At 45.9% G+C, this 25078-nt stretch overlaps 1 protein-coding gene and 1 long non-coding RNA gene across 11 annotated transcripts in view; one reads left to right on the top strand and one right to left on the bottom strand.

Moving 5' to 3' along the window:
* The window catches only part of LOC135042760 (uncharacterized), a 159042-nt gene that overhangs the window by 47933 nt on the left and 86031 nt on the right, over positions 1-25078 (top strand). For both annotated transcript variants that reach the window (XR_010235846.1, XR_010235840.1), the window contains exon 3: positions 14825-14915. This is a non-coding gene — a long non-coding RNA (uncharacterized LOC135042760). The remainder of the gene's footprint in view (positions 1-14824; positions 14916-25078) is intronic.
* Positions 14756-25078, bottom strand: part of FOXP4 (forkhead box P4) — a 306545-nt gene continuing 296222 nt past the window's right edge. For 7 of the 9 annotated variants that reach the window (XM_063955044.1, XM_063955045.1, XM_063955048.1 and 4 more), the window contains 3 exons: positions 20299-20365; positions 17161-17333; positions 14756-17029 (listed from right to left, as the gene is read on the bottom strand). In XM_063955044.1, the coding sequence (XP_063811114.1) occupies positions 16894-17029; positions 17161-17333; positions 20299-20365 (376 nt within the window). In that variant the 3' untranslated portion in view covers positions 14756-16893. The remainder of the gene's footprint in view (positions 17030-17160; positions 17334-20298; positions 20366-25078) is intronic. The other 2 variants (XM_063955051.1, XM_063955050.1) reach the window with 1 other exon arrangement.

Below are 25078 nucleotides of genomic sequence, written 5' to 3'. Positions count from 1 at the left end.
CTTGTAGAACCCAGAGATCCACCTGTGAGCGAACCCACTGGTCGCTAAAGTTCCAGAGACGCGCCCCCACCGCACCTGGCTCCACCTGTGGAGCCCCAGCGTCATGCGGTGGACTTAGGGGAAGCAGGGGAGGATTTTTGTTCCTGGGAACTGGCTGTCTGGTGCAGCTTTTTCCCTCTACCCTTGCCTCTGGGCAGAAAGGACGCGCCTCTGACCCGCTTGCCTTTCTGAGGCCGAAAGGACTGTACTTGATAATACGGTGCTTTCTTAGGCTGTGAGGGAACCTGAGGTAAAAAAGTCGACTTCCCAGCTGTTGCTGTGGATACGAGGTCCGAGAGACCGTCCCCAAACAATTCCTCACCCTTATAAGGCAAAACCTCCATGTGCCTTTTAGAATCAGCATCACCTGTCCACTGCCGAGTCCATAATACTCTCCTGGCAGAAATGGACATTGCATTAATTCTAGATGCCAGCCAGCAAATGTCCCTCTGTGCATCCCTCATATATAAGACGACGTCTTTAATATGCTCTATGGTTAGCAAAATAGTATCCCTGTCAAGGGAATCAATGTTATCTGACAGGGTATCAGACCAAGCAGCTGCAGCACTACACATCCATGCTGAAGCAATTGCAGGTCTCAGTATAGTACCAGAGTGTGTATACACAGACTTCAGGATAGCCTCCTGCTTTCTATCTGCAGGCTCCTTTAAGGCGGCCGTATCCTGAGATGGCAGTGCCACCTTTTTTGATAAGCGTGTGAGCGCCTTGTCCACCCTAGGGGAAGTTTTCCAACGTAACCTGTCCATTGGCGGGAAAGGGTACGCCATTAGTAACCTCTTAGAAATCACTAATTTCTTATCTGGGGAACACCACGCTTCTTCACACAATTCATTTAACTCATCAGATGGGGGAAAAGTCACTGGCTGCTTTTTCTCCCCAAACATAATACCCTTTTTAGTGGTAACCGGGTTAATGTCAGAAATGTGCAACACATTTTTCATTGCTGTAATCATGCATCGGATGGCCCTTGTGGACTGTACATTTGTCTCATCCTCGTCTACACTGGAGTCAGACTCCGTGTCGACATCTGTGTCTGCCATCTGAGGTAGCGGGCGTTTTTGAGCCCCTGATGGCCTCTGAGACGCCTGGGCAGGCGCGGGCTGAGATGCCGGCTGTCCCAAAGCTGTTATGTCATCGAACCTTTTGTGCAAGGAGTTGACACTGTCGGTTAATACCTTCCATATATCCATCCACTCTGGTGTCGGCCCCGCAGGGGGCGACATCACACTTATCGGCTCTTGCTCCGCCTCCACGTAACCCTCCTCATCAAACATGTTGACACAGCCGTACCGACACACCGCACACACAGAGGGAATGCTCTGACTGAGGACAGGACCCCACAAAGTCCTTTGGGGAGACAGAGAGAGAGTATGCCAGCACACACCAGAGCGCTATATAACAGAGGGATTTACACTAACACAAAGTGAATTTTCCCCCAATAGCTGCTTATATCAACCTTTGCGCCTAAATTTATGTGCCCCCCTCTCTTTTTTACCCTTCTTGTAGTGTATACTGCAGGGGAGAGCCTGGGGAGCGTCCTTCCAGCGGAGCTGTGAAGAGAAAATGGCGCCGGTGTGCTGAGGGAGATAGCCCCGCCCCGCCCCCTCCGCGGCGGGCTTCTCCCGCTTTTTTAATAATGTTAATGGCGGGGGATTAGGCACATATACAGTTTATAACTGTATTATGTGCACATTTGCCAAAAGGTATACTTATTGCAGCCCAGGGCGCCCCCCCCCCCCCCAGCGCCCTGCACCCACCAGTGACCGGAGCGTGTGGTGTGCTGTGGGAGCAATGGCGCACAGCTGCAGTGCTGTGCGCTACCTTATTGAAGACCGGAGTCTTCAACCGCCGATTTTCTCCTGGTTCTTCCGTCTTCTGGCTCTGCAAGGGGGACGGCGGCGCGGCTCCGGGAACGGACGATCGAGGTCGGGCCCTGTGTTCGATACCTCTGGAGCTAATGGTGTCCAGTAGCCTTAGAAGCACAAGCTAGCTGCAAGCAGGTAGGTTTGCTTCTCTCCCCTCAGTCCCTCGTAGCAGTGAGTCTATTGCCAGCAGATCTCACTGAAAATAAAAAACCTAACAAATACTTTCTTTTCTAGTAAGCTCAGGAGAGCCCACTAGGTGCATCCAGCTCTGGCCGGGCACAGATTCTAACTGAGGTCTGGAGGAGGGGCATAGAGGGAGGAGCCAGTGCACACCAGATATTGGCCCTCATTCCGAGTTGATCGGTCGCAAGGCGAATTTAGCAGAGTTACACACGCTAAGCCGCCGCCTACTGGGAGTGAATCTTAGCTTCTTAAAATTGCGACCGATGTATTCGCAAAATTGCGATTACTAACTACTTAGCAGTTTCAGAGTAGCTCCAGACTTACTCTGCCTGTGCGATCAGTTCAGTGCTTGTCGTTCCTGGTTGACGTCACAAACACACCCAGCGTTCGCCCAGGCACTCCCACCGTTTCTCCGGCCACTCCTGCGTTTTTTCCGGAAACGGTAGCGTTTTCAGCCACACGCCCCTGAAACGCCGTGTTTCCGCCCAGTAACACCCATTTCCTGTCAATCACATTACGATCGCCGGAGCGAAGAAAAAGCCGTGAGTAAAAATACTTTCTTCATAGTAAAGTTACTTGGCGCAGTCGCAGTGCGAACTTTGCGCATGCGTACTAAGCGGATTTTCACTGCGATGCGATGAAAAAGAACGAGCGAACAACTCGGAATGAGGGCCATAGTACCTAATCTGTCTTTTAAGAGTGCCCAGTCTCCTGCGGAGCCCGTCTATTCCCCATGGTCCTTACGGAGTACCCAACATCCACTAGGACGTCAGAGAAATGTAGAATACTCAAGTGTCTGTAAAGTCTCAGCGCTGAGGAATAGTGGCTTTACAGGGGAGACCTTGCCCTGCAAACCCAGAGACCAAACCAACTATGCTCAGAAGATGGCGCCCAGCATCTTTGTCAGGAACTGAGGGAGAGTGTGGGGCAGCTCCAGGGCGGGAAATCAGCAAAGAGCTGGCTCCCGAGGCCGGGGCCACAGGTCAAGCGCTGATTCCCCTATGCTGGGCCTCACCGCCAATACTACGGAGCCTTACCAATAGGGGCGTTACGCGTTAGTACACCCAACCTGCACTCCTATGCCCTGGCAGATATAGTAGGGTCCCTGCTCGGTAACAGTGTCCACGCCAGCGTCGCAGTATGTCTCCCTAGACTGCGACAGGAACGCGATTTAGTGGTGGGTCCTGCCTGGGGGACCCACTTACCTCCTCCCTTCGTAGCAGCCACGCGAACTAGGAGAGCGTCTGCGACCGTGTGCCTAAGCCAGAGTGTCTCTGCTGCAAGTACACCGCGGGAGTATGTGAAGCTGCTTGGAGGTGACGGAGACACAGAACTGAATGTCACCCTGACATAACAGCGCTGTGTCCCTTGAATTCTTCTATAGCTTTTTCAGGGCTGCCAGGTGACCTGCTGTCTGCAGGCACCACTCGAAACTGAGCTCTCAGTGCCTGGAGATGGGGTTATAGAAGAGGCCCCAATGCAGCCTGGAACAGTCAAAGCTTTGCCTGATGGTGCCTCTGGATCACACCCTGATATATTCTGTGGAACACAGTGTATCCCGCTGCAGAAATGACATTTAGGAGCCGAATGGCTAGTACTTTATCTCCTACGACTTTATCTCCATCCAAGGCTTAATAAATAGACCCCTGACACCTGTCCCTCGCCAGACAATTGAACCTAAGGATGACCTATAAACGTAATGTATTTAATTTAATATTTCTTTCTAAATTTCTCAGTAAGAAACTTTTGGACATGGGGTGCTGTGAATTTTTTTTTGATACTCTAGGGCGCCATGATTCAAAAAAAAGTTTGCGAACCACTGAACTAGGGCGCTACTATGGGGCATAACATTAACTAGGGAACTACTATAGGTCCAGGAACAGTGCAAGGTTCCTAGACAGAGCTACACAATACCTTCCCTGCATTCCAGATATGCATGTGAACAGTATACTTCTGGTGCTAGGCAGCCTGGGGTGTGACAGTGGGTGTGGTCTAACGAATAGACCGGATCAATGTAGAGAGGGGCATATTAATGATCAGGTTGCAGTTACGATAAAGTCTATAGGCATCCATAAACTGAGTACCATAGAGGAATTATGATTAAAAGGAAAATGGACGAGAAGATGAAAAAAAAATAGGTTTGTACAAATAGCTATGGACCTTAGCGGTCTATTTAATAAGCCTTGGCTGGAGATAAAGTCACTAGAGATAAAGTACCAGCCAATCGGCTACTGTCAAACACAGCCTGTGGCATAGTAGTTAGGAGCCGATTGACTGGAACTTTATCTCCAGCAACTTTATATCCATCCAAGGCTTAGTAAATAGACCCCTCAATTCTGTTTGCCACATATTTTATGATTGACAGCCACTAGCATTGTTTTTTTCTATTATATTGACCATAAATGCTTGGAATTGGTCCTGGACCACCACTCCATGGAACTCCTGCAAGTGCCCCGAGGCACCCCAGGGTGCCTAGGCACACAGTTTGAGAACCACTCCCTAGTTCATTTTATGCCCTATAGTAGAGCCCTACAGATATGTCCGGCCTCATCATACCTCCGTTTATTCTCAATCGTGGGTCATTTGCCGCTGTGTCCACGAACATGCGCTGCGTATGCGCCCACAATATTGCATGGAGCATACACTCCCATGAACGAGTCGCATGCACAAGCATGTGCTACTCGTTTGCAGCAAGGATGAGCGTGGACATATCTGTAGTCCATATTATACCACAGGTCTACCAGTTTTTTGCTACATTGTAGTGCCCCCAGTTCATATTTTGCCTCCCTCTTCCGCCCAGTTCAAATGTGTACAGCGCATGTGCAGATCTATGTTCCTGACGTGGTCACAGTGCCCCCTAAGACATTTGGGGGCAGAAAAGTCAGAGCACGTTAGCCCCATTTTCTAGCTTCACTGGCCCCGGCTGCATGAAATCCCTATTCATCCTGAGTAATCGGAGGGTTACTGAGATAACTGATGGTCATGCAGCTGATCCAATGCTACATGGACAGACACAGCAGCGAATCACAGAAGCAGTCAAGAGTCTTTCTACACAAGATCCATCCTGCGGCATTAGCATAATTTAGCACAGCGGATTAAGTGGCTGTGCTACTGTGTCTATCTCTGAAACAGGCTTCTTATTTGGTGATGTTTCCAGTAGGACGTAAAGACGGGGAGGAGGAGCAATAACCAATCAGCTCCTATCTGAGGAGCATACTTCCTAATGCCGGAAAATCCACTTTGAGTGGAGATCTGAATTACTGCACACGCGCTCTTTTTGGTGGGACAGTGCTAATCTCGGGGCTCAATCCACACATACCAGTTCTCTTCACAAAGGAGAAGCCTACTCTGCAACATGCCTGCTTACTGATTAGCACAGCTGTACCTGGGAAAGTGAAATGAGAGCATACGACATGGATACTATCAGTGTGGAGTTTTACTGAGAGGGAGACACAGAGGATGCAACCTATATGAGCACCGAGGGTTCACCATTTTCAGGCTGGGCCCAATTGCTTAGTGGGAAATTGGCTGACAACTATATGACCTGTCTCTGTAGCTTCCTATACCTCTGGACACAATAGCAATGGCACCTTCTGCACCTATAATATAACCACATATGGAGGGACAAAAAATAATTTATAATTGAAAAGTTACACATAAAAAATTGTGTATTTCTGCTCATGTGCAGAGGTCAAAGTTCCTTACGGCGAGTAATAGTATCACATGCATCTTGATTTTGCCAAGCACATGGCCCAAGTTGTAAACCATTTATTTTATGCACAACAGCATTTGCTATTATACATGGATTTCTTTAAAACCCTTTCTAATGAACTGGAAACATCCCCCATAGTGCGTACGCATGAATAAAGAAAATAAGAATTTACTCACCGGAAATTCTATTTCTCGTAGTCCGTAGTGGATGCTGGGAACTCCGTAAGGACCATGGGGAATAGACGGGCTCCGCAGGAGACTGGGCACTCTAAAGAAAAGATTAGGTACTATCTGGTGTGCACTGGCTCCTCCCTCTATGCCCCTCCTCCAGACCTCAGTTAGGGAAACTGTGCCCGGAAGAGCTGATATTACAAGGAAAGGATTTTTGGAATCCAGGGTAAGACTCATACCATCCACACCAATCACACCGTACAACTTGTGATAACCTTACCCAGTTAACAGTATGAACAACAACTGAGCCTCACTCAACGGATGGCTCATAACAATAACCCTTATTTAAGCAATAACTATATACACGTATTGCAGAAAGTCCGCACTTGGGACGGGCGCCCAGCATCCACTACGGACTACGAGAAATAGAATTACCCGGTGAGTAAATTCTTATTTTCTCTGACGTCCTAGTGGATGCTGGGAACTCCGAAAGGACCATGGGGATTATACCAAAGCTCCCAAATGGGCGGGAGAGTGCGGATGACTCTGCAGCACCGAATGAGCAAACACAAGGTCCTCCTCAGCCAGGGTATCAAACTTGTAGAACTTTGCAAAGGTGTTTGAACCCGACCAAGTAGCCGCTCGGCAAAGCTGTAAAGCCGAGACCCCTCGGGCAGCCGCCCAAGAAGAGCCCACCTTCCTTGTGGAATGGGCTTTTAATGATTTTGGATGCGGCAATCCAGCCGCAGAATGAGCTAGCTGAATCGTGCTACAGATCCAGCGAGCAATAGTTTGCGTTGAAGCAGGAGCACCCAGCTTGTTGGGTGCATGCAGGAGAAACAGCGAGTCAGTCTTCCTGACTCCAGCCGTTCTGGAAACATATATTTTCAAAGCCCTGACTACGTCCAGCAACTTGGAGTCCTCCAAGTCCCGAGTAGCCGCAGGCACCACAATAGGTTGGTTCAAATGAAACGATGATACCACCTTTGGGAGAAATTGGGGACGAGTCCTCAATTCTGCCCTGTCCATATGGAAGATCAGATATGGGCTTTTACATGACAAAGCCGCCAATTCCGACACACGCCTAGCCGATGCTAAGGCCAACAGCATGACCACTTTCCACGTGAGATACTTTAGTTCCATGGTCTTAAGTGGCTCGAACCAGTGGGATTTCAGGAAATCCAACACAACGTTAAGATCCCAGGGTGCCACTGGTGGCACAAAAGGGGGCTGAATATGCAGCGCTCCCTTAACAAACGTCTGAACCTCAGGCAGTGAAGCCAGTTCTTTTTGAAAGAAAATGGATAGGGCCGAAATCTGGACCTTTATGGACCCCAATTTTCGGCCCATAGTCACCCCTGACTGTAGGAAGTGCAGGAATCGACCCAGCTGGAATTCCTCTGTAGGGGCCGTCCTGGCCTCGCACCAAGCAACATATTTTCGCCATATACGGTGATAATGCTTTGCTGTCACGTCCTTCCTAGCCTTTATCAGCGTAGGAATAACTTCATCCGGAATGCCTTTTTCCGCTAGGATCCAGCGTTCAACCGCCATGCCGTCAAACGCAGCCGCGGTAAGTCTTGGAACAGACAGGGCCCTTGTTGCAGCAGGTCCTGTCTGAGAGGCAGAGGCCATGGGTCCTCTGTGCGCATTTCTTGCAGTTCCGGGTACCAAGTCCTTCTTGGCCAATCCGGAACAATGAGTATTGTTCTTATTCCTCTCTTTCTTACTATTCTCAGTACCTTGGGTATGAGAGGAAGAGGAGGAAACACATATACCGACTGCTACACCCACGGTGTCACTAGGGCGTCCACAGCTATCGCCTGAGGGTCCCTTGACCTGGCGCAATATCTTTTTAGCTTTTTGTTGAGGCGGGACGCCATCATGTCCACCTGTGGCAGTTCCCATCGCATTGCAATCTGTGTGAAGACTTCTTGATGAAGTCCCCACTCTCCCGCGTGGAGGTCGTGTCTGCTGAGGAAGTCTGCTTCCCAGTTGTCCACTCCCGGAATGAACACTGCTGACAGTGCTTGCACGTGATTCTCCGCCCACCGAAGAATCTTTGTGGCTTCCGCCATTGCCATCCTGCTTCTTGTGCCGCCCTGGCGGTTTACATGGGCGACCGCCGTGATGTTGTCTGACTGAATCAGCACTGGCCGGTTTCGAAGCAGGGGCTCTGCTTGACTCAGGGCGTTGTAAATGGCCCTTAGTTCCAGTATATTTATGTGTAGAGAAGTCTCCAGACTTGACCACAGCCCTTGGAAGTTTCTTCCCTGAGTGACTGCCCCCCATCCTCGGAGGCTTGCATCCGTGGTCACCAGGACCCAGTCCTGTATGCCGAACCTGCGGCCCTCGAGAAGGTGAGCACTCTACAGCCACCACAGAAGAGACACCCTGGCCCTTGGGGACAGGGTGATCAGCCGATGCATCTGAAGATGCGATCCGGACCACTTGTCCAACAGATCCTACTGAAAGATCCTTGCATGGAACCTGCCGAAGGGAATGGCTACGTATGAAGCCACCATCTTTCCCAGGACTCGCGTGCAGTGATGCACCGATACCTGTTTTGGTTTCAGGAGGTCCCTGACCAGAGATGCTAATTCCTGGGCCTTCTCCACCGGGAGAAACTCCTTCTTCTGTTCTGTGTCCAAAATCATGCCCAGGAAAAGCAGACGCGTCGTAGGAATCAGCTGCGACTTTGGAACATTCAGAATCCAGCCGTGCTGTTGCAACACTTCCTGAGAGAGTGCTACGCTGATCAACAACTGCTCTCTGGACCTTGCCTTTATGAGGAGATCGTCCAAGTACGGGATAACTATAACTCCCTTCTTCCGAAGGAGTATCATCATTTCGGCCATTACCTTGGTAAATATCCTCGGTGCCGTGGACAGGCCAAACGGCAACGTCTGGAACTGGTAATGACAGTCCTGTACCACAAACCTGAGGTACTCCTGGTGAAGTGGGTAAATGGGGACATGCAAGTAAGCATCCTTGATGTCCAGCGACATCATAAAATACCCCTCTTCCAGGCTTGCAATAACCGCTCTGAGCGATTCCATTTTGAACTTTAATTTCTTTATATAAGTGTTCAAGGATTTTAAATTCAGAATGGGTCTCACCGAACCGTCCGGTTTCGGTACCACAAACATTGTGGAATAGTAACCCCTTCCCTGTTGAAGGAGGGGGACCCTGATAATCACTTGCTGGAGGTACAGCTTGTGAATTGCCGCCAGTACTACCTCCCTTTCCATGGGGGAAGCTGGCAAGGCTGATTTGAGGTAACGGCGGGGGGGAGTCGCTTCGAATTCCAGCTTGTATCCCTGAGATACAATTTGTACAGCCCAGAGATCCACCTGTGAGCGAACCTACTGGTTGCTGAAGTTTCGGAGACGCGCCCCCACCGCACCTGGCTCCGTCTGTGGTGGACTTAGTGGAAGCAGGGGAGGACTTTTGTTCCTGGGAACTGGCTGAATGGTGCAGCTTCTTACCTCTACCCCTGCCTCTGGCAAGAAAGGATGCGCCCCTAACCCTCTTGCCTTTCTGAGAATGAAAGGACTGCATTTGATAATACGGTGCTTTCTTAGGCTGTGAGGAAACCTGAGGCAAGAAAGTCGACTTTCCAGCTGTCGCTGTGGACACGAGGTCCGATAGACCGTCCCCAAACAATTCCTCACCCTTATAAGGCAAAACCTCCATGTGTTTTTTAGAATCAGCATCTCCTGTCCATTGCAGAGTCCATAAGACCCTCCTGACAGAAATGGACATAGCATTAATTCTAGAGCCCAGCAGGCAAATGTCCCTCTGAGCATCCCGCATATATAAGACGATGTCTTTTATATGGCCCAGGGTTAGCAAAACAGTATCCCTGTCGAGGGAATCTATGTCGTCTGCCAGAGTATCTGTCCATGCTGCTACAGCACTACACATCCAGGCTGAAGCAATAGCAGGTCTCAGTAGAGTACCAGAGTGTGTATACACTGACTTCAGGATAGCTACCTGCTTTCTATCCGCAGGCTCCTTTAGGGCAGCCGTATCCTGAGACGGCAGGGCCACCTTTTTAGATAAGCGTGTCAGCGCCTTGTCCACCCTAGGGGATGTTTCCCAATGTAACCTGTCCGTTGGCGGGAAAGGGTACGCCATCAGTAACCTCTTAGAAATCACTAGTTTCTTATCAGGGGAACTCCACGCTTCTTCACATAATTCATTTAATTCATCAGATGGGGGAAAAGTCACTGGCTGCTTTTTCTCCCCAAACATATAAACCCTCTTGGTATTAACAGGGTTAATCTCCGAAATGTGTAATACATCTTTCATTGCAATAATCATGTATCGGATGGCCTTGGTCATTTTAGACTGTAAATGTGCCTCATCATCGTCGACACTTGAGTCGGATTCCGTGTCGACATCTGTGTCAACCATCTGAGATAGAGGGCGTTTATGAGCCCCTGACGGTTTCTGAGTCGCCTGGGCAGGCGCGGGCTGAGACCCCGTCTGTCCCAAGGCTGCAGCGTCATTAAACCTTTTATGTCGTTTAAGACCTTCCACATATCCATCCAATCAGGTGTCAGCCCCGACGGGGGCGACACCACACTTATCTGCCCTTGCTCCGCCTCCACGTAACCCTCATCAAACATGTCGACACATCCGTACCGACACACCGCACACACACAGGGAATGCTCAGACTGAGGACAGGACCCCACAAAGTCCTTTGGGGAGACAGAGAGAGAGTATGCCAGCACACACCACAGCGCTATATAACACAGGGATTTTCACTTATAATAAGTGATTACCCAATAGCTGCCTTATATGTTTTATTTGCGCCTAAATTTATGTGCCCCCCCCCTCTCTTTTTTACCCTTCTTGTACCTGGATACTGCAGGGGAGAGCCTGGGGAGCTGCTTCCAGCGGAGCTGTGAAGAGAAAATGGCGCTGGTGTGCTGAGGAAGAAGGCCCCGCCCCCTCAGTGGCGGGCTTCTGTCCCGCTTTCGGTGTAAAAAAATGGCGGGGTTTTTTACATATATACAGTGCCAGACTGTATATATGTATCTTTATTGCCAAAAGGTACTTCAATTGCTGCCCAGGGCGCCCCCCCCCCAGCGCCCTGCACCCTACAGTGACCGGAGTGTGTAAGTGTGCTGGAAGCAATGGCGCACAGCTGCGGTGCTGTGCGCTACCTTAAATGAAGACAGGAGTCTTCTGCCGCCGATTTCGTCTTCAAGCTTCTGTTCTTCTGGCTCTGCGAGGGGGACGGCGGCGCGGCTCCGGGAACGGACGATCGAGGACAGGTGCCTGTGTTCGAACCCTCTGGAGCTAATGGTGTCCAGTAGCCTAAGAAGCACAAGCTAGCTGCAAGCAGGTAGGTTTGCTTCTCTCCCCTTAGTCCCACGTAGCAGTGAGTCTGTTGCCAGCAGAAGCTCACTGAAAATAAAAAACCTAATAAATACTTTCTTTACTAGTAAGCTCAGGAGAGCCCACTAGGAGCACCCAGCTCTGGCCGGGCACAGATTCTAACTGAGGTCTGGAGGAGGGGCATAGAGGGAGGAGCCAGTGCACACCAGATAGTACCTAATCTTTTCTTTAGAGTGCCCAGTCTCCTGCGGAGCCCGTCTATTCCCCATGGTCCTTACGGAGTTCCCAGCATCCACTAGGACGTCAGAGAAAAAACATTGCTGAACACACTCACAACAGCATAATCTATGCCCAAGAGAGAAAGACAGCAGTAGCATCAGCAGAGTTACAGTAGTTAGCTAGTGTTTGCAATAGTCATCACCATTAATCACTATTGCACTGGTCCCAGACTGCCCGCAGTCAGGAAAATGACACCCATACTGTATAGGACCTACACTGAAACACCCCTATCATGTCCATGCAGGTGCAGGCAGATGTAAGTGGGTGTGCATATATTTCTGACCACTATTCTGGGTTATGTAGCAGTACTCACTCTGCATTATGCACTAAGGTGGTCATTCCGAGTTGTTCGCTCGCTAGCAGTTTTTAGCAGCCGTGTAAACGCTATGCCGCCGCCCACTGGGAGTGTATTTTAGCTTAGCAGAAGTGCGAACGAATGTATCGCAGAGTGGCTACAAAGTTTTTTTGTGCAGTTTCAGAGTAGCTCAAAACCTACTCAGCGCTTGCGATCACTTCAGACTGTTCAGTTCCTGTTTGGAGGTCACAAACACGCCCTGCATTCGCCTTTGCCACGCCTGCGTTTTTCCAAACACTCCCTGAAAACGGTCAGCTGACAACCAGAAACGTCCACTTCATGTCAATCACTCTGCGGCAACCAGTGCGACTGAAATGCATCGCTAGACCCTGTGTGAAACTACATCGTTCCTTGTAATAGTACGTCGCGCGTGCACATTGCGCCGCATGCGCAGAAGTGCCATTTTTTAGCCTCATCGCTGCACAGCGAACAAATGCAGCTAGCGATCAACTCGGAATGACCTCCTAAATGTATTGGTTGAGATTCAATCCAATCTGCCAAGTCCCAGAAGTGGTTCTGACTATCCAGTGTAACTTTTCCAACATCATTTTTTTTTAACCATTCATTGTGACAATACACAACACACTTTCAATCAAAATCTAGAGAGGGAGCATAAGCACATGTTCAATTTAGTGCAAGACAATTTGGACTTGTTCATATGTTTTGCAATGATGTCAGGTTTTGTTTTAAAAATTGCTAAGAGATTGGTTTAATAAAACAAGCTTCCATCTAAGCCAATCCTTTGTGCACAGTGAAGTCTACTATAAAGCTCTCAAAGGCTTGCAACAGAGATAGCATTAGCGCTATTCACTTTATGGAACGGAAGGTTTGCGTAAGCAGCCAGAAAAGATGTTATTCACCTCAGAAGAGACAAATGAAACGTTAGATGTTGGCAGCAGTATTTTAGGCTAAATGACTAACAGGCTTTTGGGAGCAGAGGTCAAAAATGCAAGATTCACTTGAGTATTAGACAAGACAGTGTGACTGTCTACACAAAAATTATATTTTCTTTTAGCAAGCAAGCTAGGTTCTATTTATAGTAGCATGGAGAGGAGGTCTTTTGTGCCATACAAAGTGGCTGAGGCTCTCTTTGGTGGCTGTCAGCCTGTTTACACCGGCTGATAGAAAGATTTGGGCCAGTGCAGACTAGGCGTTTGCTGATCCTAGTTTTGAAAAGTAATGGGAAAGAAAAATTTCATTTAGTGTAGCAAAAATAAAAAGTTACAGGGTTGGAAAAATCACTTTACACAAACTACAAAAAAAAAAACAATAAAGTCTTCAAACACACATAAAAGCCACCTATAATAAAGGCAATCCCGATGTTCCCTCGCTTTTGATTAATTTATGCCATAAATGAGGCTAAACCGCACAGTGTTGTAAGAGAAATACTTCAAAAGTTTAATGTAATGAGATGGGAGGTTCTATAGTGTTAAGACAGTTGAGACTCTTACACTTTTGCACAGTGCTCCTTTGAAATGTTTTTCCACCTTACCATAAACCCCAGATACAGTAATGAATACATTACACCCATTCATGATTTGTTTTTCCTGACACATGATTAAACATCAAAATCTTTAAATTCTTGGCAAGTATCACTGATGCCTAAACACATTAGAAACTAGAAGAGTTCCATTCTCATTCTGTTAAAGCTCTTATCTCCATGAAGCAATTGGACCACGATTATTAAGCAACATGTAGAGAGGATTTCTGAAAAAAGGTCCTGATTCGGATTTTCATGTATAACACATGTCACAGTGGAGCGGTTGTTGTACTGTGCAAGTGCCTAAGTCACACCGCAGGTGTGCCCCAATTGTTTGCATGGTGTCTTAATTATATTAGAAATGTATTGGGTGTTCCCGGGTAGTGGCATGGGGCGTGGCTTATCAGTTGTACAGAGATATTGAGTGGTTGCTTACAAAGAAGCTTTATCGCTCACACTGGAGCCATTATTCTGAAGGAGCCTAGGGTTGGTGAAAGTGTCGAAGTGACCGATGGTGGCATCTAAAGACACACCAGACAGTATTTGGGTGCCTAAAGAGGCTCAAAGTGGGTGTCTCAGTCCATGCACAAACAGACATATGGCTATACACCAAGGGAAGGGCTTTGTAACAGCATTAACAAATAGTTGCAGACGTTACAGCGGCAAAACACGCAGACACTGTTGCATCCGACTGAGAATCGGGCCATATGCTTGGAGGAAAAGCAGTCTTCCTGAGCGTCAGAGGACCTAGCCTTGGGGCGTTGCATTACTGGGGCCCAGTAATGCAACGCCCCAAGGCTAGGTCCTCTGACTCTCAGGAAGACTGCTTTTCCTCCAAGCATATGGACTATTTCTATTTCAAGATGAGAAACACAATCTGTCTTTATATTCCCAATTCCATTACTTTTTTTCCCTACCATATCAGTTCCCCTCCCTGTTAATGCTGCTTATACTACTGCAGAATACACCCTTCAATATTTGCAATATTCAAAATCAAATAACCTTATAGAGTTTTTCCTTTGTAATATGCACCATGATGTTATGACCCAAACATAAAATAACCTTCACTATTAAAAATAATTAAATAATAAGGTTTGTGCTATTACACTTACTAGCTAACTGCAGGGTTTAGATCCTTCTATCAACAAAATATAAAAATAAGGAATTGGTGATTCTAAGTTGAGACAGCTTGTCCATAACTTGAGTATGTTTGTTCAGCAGTGCATTTAAGGTATTATCACACAGATGTACATCAGTTGTTACAAATGTATCACTTCTTTTCGTTTACACAAGTAGCAGGATATGTGGCAGAATTATATTTATTGCATTTTATATGCCAATGTCCATACATGTTTGTTTCATGCACCTAGAACCTATTGTACACAAGGAATCTGGACCAGGTGCACACGTGAAGCCGGCACAGTGTTGGATCTGCTATATCGAGACCACAGCACCAATGAGGTAACAATTTCTGCTTCTTCTCCTCCCACCAACCAGCAGCATAGTGACACAACACAGGGCCAGGTCCAGAGGAAAGGACACAATGTATGGGCTGCAGTGTTATTGCTCTCACCCATTGTTGTATACAAGCAGTGCCATTTACACTAATCACAAGTGTGTGTACCCTTCAAACTTGAAAACTCCCACACTAAACAGTCACAAAAAAATCTAACTTCAAGTGAAGTTCACACTCACAGAGTGTAACTGCACACACTTATCAATGTGTGTGACACACTCACCATTCACACTATTATAGGAATTCTCTATGTTCAAAATTAATACTTTTTAGATTCTTGCTACACACCCACACAGAAAAAATCACACTGTCGATTTTTCAGTCAACAGACTTCCGCACAAAGTGCATGACAGTTACTATTGACATTGACACCAAGCCTCATAGTGTATGTATACAGACAGATGAGATACAGCATGAGGAGAGGTCAAACTCCAGCAGGGAAGGGAAGTGACAGTCTTAGTGACTGTTACAGATACACTAGGACCTTTGGCTTAGAGTGACCTCCATATTTCATTCCATGTTCCAGGAATCTAAAGCCAAAGTGAGAGGTGGTTTGGGGTTTTTTTGGCATGAAGAGGTATCTTTGGTCAGGGAAGGGGAGGAGGATGCAGCACACAGGAGGGAGGGTCTGTCTACTAGCCCTTCACTTGTTCAGGAGGGGTAAGTTATTTTGTGACAAAAAGGGCAGTTATTGAAGAAAGAAATGTACTATGTATGTTTATACTGTCACTGCAAAGAACAATGCATGTGCTAGGGCAGTGTTTGTAAAATGTATACAAATAGGCAGTGTCAGTATATGTAAATAAAGAGTATGTATATAAAACCAACTAGCATGTCAATGGAAAAAAGTAAAGGTGTATATGACAAACATGGTATGTTTAATTTACCTGTGAACTTGGAATGTATGTTCCATGATATGCAACAGAATTGGTCCCAAACAACATAAACATTCTTAGCAGACTGCAGTCATCCCGCCTGTCATGTAACACTGTAGTTCTATATAACACAGTAAGAGTATAAGTGGCTTGTGATTGTAACTGATGAACTGACACTTTAAGATTTTTTTTTTTTTTTAACAAAAGGGCATTAGACACTGGTATGGAGTGGAACTGAAAATCACAGTTCTTTCATGTGCACCAGTCATGGAACTATATATTTTACAGGTACAAAAAAATATTTGTAAAAGTATTTTGAAGACAGGGCAAGTCCAGATGGGTCACAAACTTTGTACACATATGAAGCAGCATTTGTCCTATTTTGCAGTGCACAAATCCCTTTCAAGGCACAAGCAACATTGCTCTTCATAGTCCCCCATGTGTGCATTTGTCTAAAATGAGTGTCTGTTGAGCTGAACGTGTATGCTTCATGTGGTGCACCCATCTGTAAGTGTACGTACCATATGCTCACATGTATGTGTGAGGAATGCCAGCAGTAACATTTATCCGAAACAAGCAGAGCAAAATAAATAAAGTCTGGATTTTTGGTACCTTCAGAAATGACCAGACAAAAGAGCTAGTAAAGGGGACTTGATGAAGGACACCCGGCCCTGCATGCATTGTGGGGCGAAGAAAGAGGTCCAGGCATGCTCCTAAAGACAGTTGGAGTCCATACTTTCCATAATGTGCAGTGGGGTTAATAACACAGAAGTGGTTCCCCCCACCCTGGTAATATCCAGCCATAAAAAGAATCAGTGCCCATGCTATATCTGTTTGGGGTGAAAAGGAATGTGGGACCCCTCTTCTGTCCATAAGTCACTGAAGTGAAGTGCTGCAAAAATGAGGAAGACCCAAGGTATGATAGTTAACCATGTTCAAGTCTCATTCAGTTTCAATTGAACAAGGTTTGCGTGGAGGTTCAAGTTGGTCTCTGATGGAAGTGCTGGACTTTGGGGCAAGGGAGGTAACACTTGGGACACTGAAGTTATTAGGACAATTCTTCCATAGCTGTCTCTGGTTCCAAGTCCTGGTCTTCTGGCAGCACTGTATTCTGACTGGGGACTGAGAGAGAGCGAGGTCTGACGTCCTCTTCAGCTGGCTCTTCTTTGACATGAACAGATTGACTGCAGTGCAAAAGAGATCACCATTTAGTCGTGCAAAACCAACATATAAGTATGTAGCTTGCCCTGAAACCCAAGCATTATAAACACTACAGACTCTCCATTATCAGGAGCAGATGTAAAGCAGGCAGTACCTGTACTGGGGAGACAGGCGAGGGCTGCTACCATTACTGTTTCCAGGCTCTCCGGTGCTTGTAACATCATCATGTCCACCATGGAGGCCACTGCCAGAACTGTTAAGCAATGGAGGGCTATTCAGCAAAGGAAAACTACTCTCGGCGAGTGCAGCCTGGGTGGGAAATGAGAACTGTTATAAAAAGGTAAAAAATTATTTACAAAATTAAAATGATTGAACATAACTTTAATAGTAGTAGTAATTTTCACATCTACATTCATTGAGCAATTACAAATAAATACACATTTTGAATCACATTTTTATGACCACCTCCTACATTCAATGCTGGCAGTGCATAGCCCATGAAGTACGTTCTGTATCATGTGCTGGCTTGGTGGGTATATAAGGTGTGCGATAGGCCATCTGCACACATATCACTCGTTGCTGCTATGTGTAAAAGGTGCGATTAATCCAACTTGCAAATAGGGATGATTATCTGCTTTCGGGCCAAGGGTGGCAGTAGTTCTGAAACGCGGCAGTTTGTGAACCGTTCACATGCTGCTGTGGTGAAGGTGCATCGTGACTGTACAAATAGCACCATTGCGAATAACAGTCGTGGAAACTGCTGAGCACAACGTACCATTGAAGTGAGAGGTAAACGTCAGCTATAAATGTAAGCAGCTCATTGTTAACATGAACCTGAGGGCTACCAGTCATGTGTCTAAGATTACAGTTCAGACAGTCTAGCTGCTGTCCATGTGGCACAGAGCAGTTACTCTGGCAATTAGCTGGTGGTCATAATAATGTGACTCGACTGTGTATATGTTGCACCCAATTACCATTTTAAGGCGGGTATCTGGTCTCCAGGTCGACCACACTTAGGTCGACCACTATTGGTCGACATGCATTATGTCAACATGGTTATTAGGTCGACATGAGTTTTCACATTTTTTTTACTTTTTCATACTTTACGATCCACATGGACTACAATTGGGAACGGTAACCTGTGCCAAGCGCAGCGCCATGCGAGGGGACACGGTGCACTAATTGGGGTTCCCGGTCACTCTACGATGAAAACGACACCAATTTAAAAACAAAACAACTAATGTCGACCTTTTGTCCTGTCGACCTAATGCTTGTGTTGACCTATTTTAGGTGTCAACTTCGTTACTGTCAACCTAGACACTGTCGACCTAAGTGTGGGCGACCCTATGAACCACACCCCAAAGGCTATAGTATAACAAACTATAAATAGTAAATCAAATTGTGACCCTTGAAACCACAATGAGAATAGAAGAATTTATGCCACTTTATAAGCATCAGATAGAACCTGTTTTTTCCCAGGGAAATTTATAATATGAATCTGCAAATAACGTATATATTTATAGTTAACTGCAAAATAAATTGAATGTCAGCAGGCTTTTAAGCACTTATACAGACCCACAGACTCAAATTATAATGAAGATCAAAAAACAATTGTAAACAACTGATGGGGTAATTCAAAACTGATCGATAGGTTGCGTTTTCGTACAGCTGGCGAACAGGTCTAAACTGCGCATGCGTATGCTCTGCAATGAGCAGGCTCGTTGCATGGGTACAAAGCGTATTGTCGCTCAGCGATGGGTTTGTGCGTAGGATACATTTGCGCGGGCGTTCGCAAGGAGACTGACAGGAAGAAGGCGTTTGTGGGTGTCAACTGACCGTTTTCTGGGAGTGCTTGGAAAAACGCAGGCGTGTTCAAGCGTTTGCAGGGAGCTTTCCTGACGTCAATTCCGGTCCTGGAGAGGCTGAAGTGATCGCAGCTGCTGAGTAAGTCCTGGGCTTCTCAGAGACTGCACACAATCCGTTTGTACAGCTCTGCTACACAAGCGTTCGCACACTTGCACAGCTAAAATACACTACCCTGTGTGAGGCGACTATCTGATCGCCGCAGTGCAAAAATCGCTTGCTAGCGAACAGGTCTGAATTACCCCGAGTGGGGTCATGCTTGGTCATAATATATGATATTCAACCATAACAAAGAAACATGGCAGCCAGCACACCTCATTAAATGAAAAATAAATACTTTTTGCAAATTATTATGGTCTAATTAGTAAAAAAAGCTGCATGACAATTATATTCATCTCAACTGAGATATGACATGAAGACCTGATAGCCGTTTCGGTGCCATGATTTGCACCTACATCAAGGGTAGCAACTAACTAACTAACACCAAAACCAGATTTATATACCAGAGTGGGTGATTAACAATGTATAGCACCAGTGAAAATTAAAATAAGCTATCAAATATTCAGAACTGATGAAGTCCATGTGACAAAATGCGCCACCAATCCACGTGTTTTGTTGAATTTACGGGCTTTTGACAGTTTTTGGATCTGTTTTGGATAAAAAAATGGGCGAAAAAGCCCGCTATTGAATACATTAGTGCAGATTTTCTGAATGTCGGAAAACTCGGCACTAACTGAATATACTCTAATGAATGGGGAAAGGCAAAGTCAATCATGGGGAGGCTGGGCTGAGGCACACATGGGGAAGTTCTGAGATGAGAGGCAGAGAGCTGGAGGGTGGAAATATATGCTGAAAGGAGCCAGTCCAGAGAGAGGAGGTCTATGCTTGTGAATAAGAAGCTGTTTGCATCTATCACCAACACAGACAGGCCTCCCTGTCAGACTTCCTGTAACCCCCTAATGGCAGCCTTGCCTATTTACAAAACAAATCCTATTACTGTAAATAAGAGATTTCCATAGTGTTACAAAACAGCTGACTAAAGGCCCATACACATTAGATGATGTCGCTCTGTGAGCGACATCGTCTAATGTTTCCCCCTCCTGGGCCTGCCGGCGGCCGACTATACACACTGAGCGATATGACCGATCATATCGCTCAGTGACGTCACGCCCCCGCCAGCCCTGCATGAAGGTCGTGGACAGTCCACATCCTTCATGCATACCCTACCGACAGCGACGATCGTTGCCGACCCGTGGGGCCGCGCATCGGTCGTCGCTGGCGGCATACACACTTGACGATAAAATGAGCGACGTCGCTCAAGTAGAGGGAAAATGAGCGACGTCGCTCATTTTATCGTTAAGTGTGTACGGACCTTAAATATCTGTTTTGTCAGCTGTAAATCGACCTTGACCTGAAAGTCTTATCTCACCTGGTAACTGGCATTTAAGGCTCCATATCCCAGGCCTGAAATCATGTTCTTAACCAGGGTTGGGCTTCTGCAGCAAATAAAAGGAAAGGAAAGATGGTTACATGTGTTTAGAGATACCTGAGGACAGAACGTTTAGTGAACAGATTTGTTTTATTAAAAAGAAAAAATAATTTGATTAATTTTGCTAAGTTTATTGCGTGGAAAAAAACTTTGGATGGTGTAATGGTTAGCATTACTGCCTCACAGCACTGAGGTCATGGGTTCGATTCCCACCTTGGCCCTAACTGTGCGGAGATTGTATATTCTCCCAGTACTTGCGTGGGTTTCCTCCGGGTGCTCCGGTTTCCGCCCACAATCCAAAATTATACTAGTAGGTTAATTGGCTCCCAACAAAATTAACCCTAGCGTGAATGTGTGTGCGTGTACATGTGATAGGGAATATAGACTGTAAGCTTCACTGTGGCAGGGACTGATGTGAATGGCCTAATATTCTCTGTAAAAGCGCTGTGGAATATGTGTGCACTATATAAATAACTACACCTGTAGCAAAACTGAATTTCAAAAGCATTACAGTGTGATATTCTATTTTACTTGCACTGTTGAAGAAATGTATCTCTGCTGCCATCTGCTGGAATTGCTTGCCATTACATCAGCTGCATTTAATGTTTACTTTGTGGTACACAATCAAACTCTATACAACAATATTGACACACTTTTTCTAAAGAATGATGCATGACCTTATTTTAAAGTTATACACTAGCAGATACACCTACTGTAGTAAACTACACCGGCAGTCTTTCCTTTGTGGCAAAGTAATGAGAATCCATGTTAAAAGTATTTTTCTGATAGTCTCTATTGTGTCTTTTTTTTAAGGTTCATATATCAAAGTAAATAATCCTTTTGCTGACATCGCATAGCATTTATGCAGATACACTTCTAGAATAAGAGTAGATAACGGTGTTTTCTAATTAGTATTTATGCAAAAAGGGCTGTTGTGGAATCTGAGGATTAAGTTAGCACTCTAGTGTCATGTCATGATTGTGGTATGATCAGAAGTTTGGAAAATAAAATATTACTGTGGTTTAAATCCTTGGCCAGCTTTGACCTGTTAACCTGGGCAGGTCCTCTTAACTCTCTCTTAATATCCAGTATATTTTTTTATTACTGTGTTCCCAACAGTGAAAATAAGCAGATGGCATAAATTCCAGCTCCACAAGGAATAAATAAAGTATCTCACTCAAAAATATATCTAACATATTAAAGTTTCATATGCACATGTGCAAAATGTCAGGTCTGATTTCCTAATTATAGAAGTCCTAACTAAAAGGTTTTGAACGAAGAAAACATTGAAGCAGATCAGCAAATCAGCTCACCTCCTGTCTCAGGCCACAAGTAGTGGGTGGGTTGTGGACAAAGCAGAAAATGATAAAATGGAAATGAAAAAAATAGTTATATAAGATATTTATCACAGTGTGGAGAGAGATAAAGTACTAACCAATCAGCTACTGTTATTTTACAGACTGTGGGGTAAATGTATGAAGCAGCGATAAGAGTGGAGAAGTGAGCCAGTGGAAAAGTTGCCCATGGCAACCAATCAGCACTGAAGTAACATTTATAATTTGCATACGATAAAATTATACAGAGCAGCTGATTGGTTGCCATGGGCAACTTCTCCACTGGCTCACTTCACTACACTTATCAGTGCTTCATACATTTATTCCTGTGTTTGAAGAAGAAGAAAAAACACAGGAGCTCATTGGTTGGTACTTTATCTCTCTCCATGCTTTGAGAAACATCCCCCAAAGTGTCAGTTTTTGGTCATCTGTCAGCTAATGAGAAACTGTTCATGTCCGAAAGGCAAAGAAATTACAGAAAAAGTATGCAAATGTTTGGTTTCTTTGTTATTCCTAGTCTTACTTATTAGAAACCAGCTTTGTTGAAACTATTTTAAGAAACCGTTTTGAATTTTATTTCTGTATGTCAATGTGTTATCCAATAAGCATTGTAACATTGTTGGTGATATTAAAGTCCAAGAGACCAGGCTGACAGAAACTGAAGGACTCTCCTTGTGGGTGGTCTTCAGTATGCCGAATGTCGGGATCCCGGCGCACAGTATACCGGCGCCGGGATCCCGACACCTGGCATACCGACAGCTATTCTCCCTCGTGGGGGTCCACGCCCCCCCTGGAGGGAGAATAAATAGCGTGGCGCGCGTATCGCGCCACCGTGCCCGCAGCGTGGCAAGCGCAGCGAGCCCGCAAGGGGCTCCTTTGCGCTCGCCACTGTCGGTATGCTGGCGGTCGGGCTCCCGGCGCCGGTATGCTGGTCGCCGGGAGCCCGGCCGCCGGCATACGATACTACACCCCTCCTTGTACCTGAAAATTAACTTTTTTCAGAAAGACAGTTTGATGTGAACTGACACACACTAGCATGTATTATATTAACCCATGGAAAAATATTGGGCGCATGCAAGTTAAAAGTGCAGACTAGATGGGCCAAGTGGTTCTTTTCTGCCGTCAAATTCTATGTTTAAGTTCTGTTGGACAGCCTAAACAACAGGCCCAAAGTTTACCTTTTGGCACTGGAGTGTAGTTACTCCACACAAAACTGAAATTTAATTTTAGACCAGAGTATTCTATTGAAAAAAAGGACCAAAACCTCAAATTTCTACATTTAATCTGTTAAGTAATTTTTTTGTGAGAGCAACTACTCCTCAATGACGACACCAATTTTGATGGTTCTTGTGTTATTCAATAAGGTGTGTGATGTAGCTGTGCAATAAGGTCACAGTATTTTGATAAGTGGTCAGGTTGCTGAGGAATAGCGCATCAAAGTCATGTTTTTCTCCCACATTAAAAGCATTGAGTGGGCAGTGCACATTTTTTCCCTTAGGGCTGTAAATGGGTGGTCTTCAGTTTGCCGGCGGCCGGGCTCCTGACGACTAGCATACCGGTGCCGGAATCCCAACCGCCGGCATACGACAGCTTTTCTCCCTCTTGGGGGTCCACGACTCCCCTAGAGGGAGAATAGATAGCGTGGTGCGCTGTGCCCGCAAGGGGCTCATTTGCGCTCGTCCTGCTGTCGGTATTCCGGTGCCGGTATGCCTGCCGCCGGGAACCCGACCGCCGGCACAACATACTACACCCCTGTAAAATTGCAGCAAAGTCCTTGCCAATTTTTTATGTCCTAAATTCAGTTGATATAATGAATTCTATCTAACACTTTCGGAATACAGTGAACTGTAGATGAACGCATTGTAGAACACACAATACATTTTTTTTTTAATCAATTTCTAACAAGCAATTGACTTGTATAAATTATTTAAAACAAAGCCCACTAATAATATCCATAAAATATTCATAGTAGCAAGAGCCTATAAGAATGTGGGAAGACAGAAACAGCAATGAAAGCAAGTTGTTATTTACACACTTCACTTTGAATTTCAGCACAAGCAGACGGTCATATAGATCACAGTCCGGGGAGCCCCACTGTCATTAGACACCTGTGCCAATTGTTAGTGGAAGCTGTACACCTCTCCTTGGTTCCAGATGAGGCTACAGTGTATCTTTGTTAACTAACTTTTATATACACAGTGAACTGTGGCTCCCTGATTACATACCTCCCAACAGTCCCGATTTTCGCGTAACAGTCCCGTTTTTTTGGACTGTCCCGCTGTCCCACCTACAATGTCCCGAGGTGGGGGAAGGTGGCAGTTGTGAGGCTCACCGTCACTTGTTACTCTACTATAGAGCAATGGTGAATAGACGCTGTGCGCATGTGTACACATCGTCTATACACGGAGACAGATGGACTGGGGGCATGCCAGCAGCTTACAGAGCGCTGGCCATGCCGCCACAGTGGCGGAAAACGAGGGGCGTTGTTCGCAAACGTAGCCTTACCACGAAGCCACGCCCATTTCCATTTAAGCCACACCCTTCCTCTGAAGCCACACCCCTTTTCCAGCATGCCCTGGTTCGCTGCGCAGTAGTCCCTATTCCTGTTTAACAAAAGTTGGGAGGTATGTTATTATAAATACAAAATATTGTTACAAAGAATAATATGTCACCTCTTTATCTAGCTGTACAAGGAATGTCATGGATAGGATTAATATAATCATTTTCAACTCCTTGGTAAACAAGAAAAAGTTGATGGGAAGGCCTCAAAAAGAAGGTACAGATGTGTCCATCTTCACTGGCGCGATGTGTGCGCATGTTCATGGGTGAAACGGCGGGCCAGCGATCCATAGAAAATGCATTATCACAGGTGCAACTATACACACCCGACCTCGTGTAATCACTGCCGCGATGTGTTCGCAATAATGAGGGGGGACGTTTGTACTGTAGGAATTGCAGACCATTGCATCTCCTAATTTTGCGGACTGTGATAATACATAATTGCTATGCATTCACTGATCATGCGTTGACATGCACAGAAAGTTATTTTGTGGCTATGTGCAGAAAGTTGCTGTGCAGCTAAAAAGAGTTGATGCATTATCATTACGCATTCTGGGGCAGATGTACTAAGCCGTGGAGCGTGATAAAGTGGAGAAAGATAAAGTATCAACCAATCAGCTCCCAACTCATTTTTCAAACACAACCTGTAACATGGCAGTTGGGAGCTGATTGGCTAGCTCTTTATTTCTTTCCACTTATCACTCTCAAAGGCTTAGTACATCTCCCCCTCTTATTTTTTTGTGATGCATTATATCACACCAGAATCAAAGAACAATGCTTAATGTGACCACTGGTAACATCCAGGATGCTACTCTCCTTGAAGTCTA

The sequence above is a fragment of the Pseudophryne corroboree genome, chromosome 2, assembly GCF_028390025.1.
Source record: "Pseudophryne corroboree isolate aPseCor3 chromosome 2, aPseCor3.hap2, whole genome shotgun sequence".
NCBI classification, from domain to species: domain Eukaryota; kingdom Metazoa; phylum Chordata; class Amphibia; order Anura; family Myobatrachidae; genus Pseudophryne; species Pseudophryne corroboree.
This window is presented reverse-complemented; position numbering and strand designations above follow the sequence as displayed.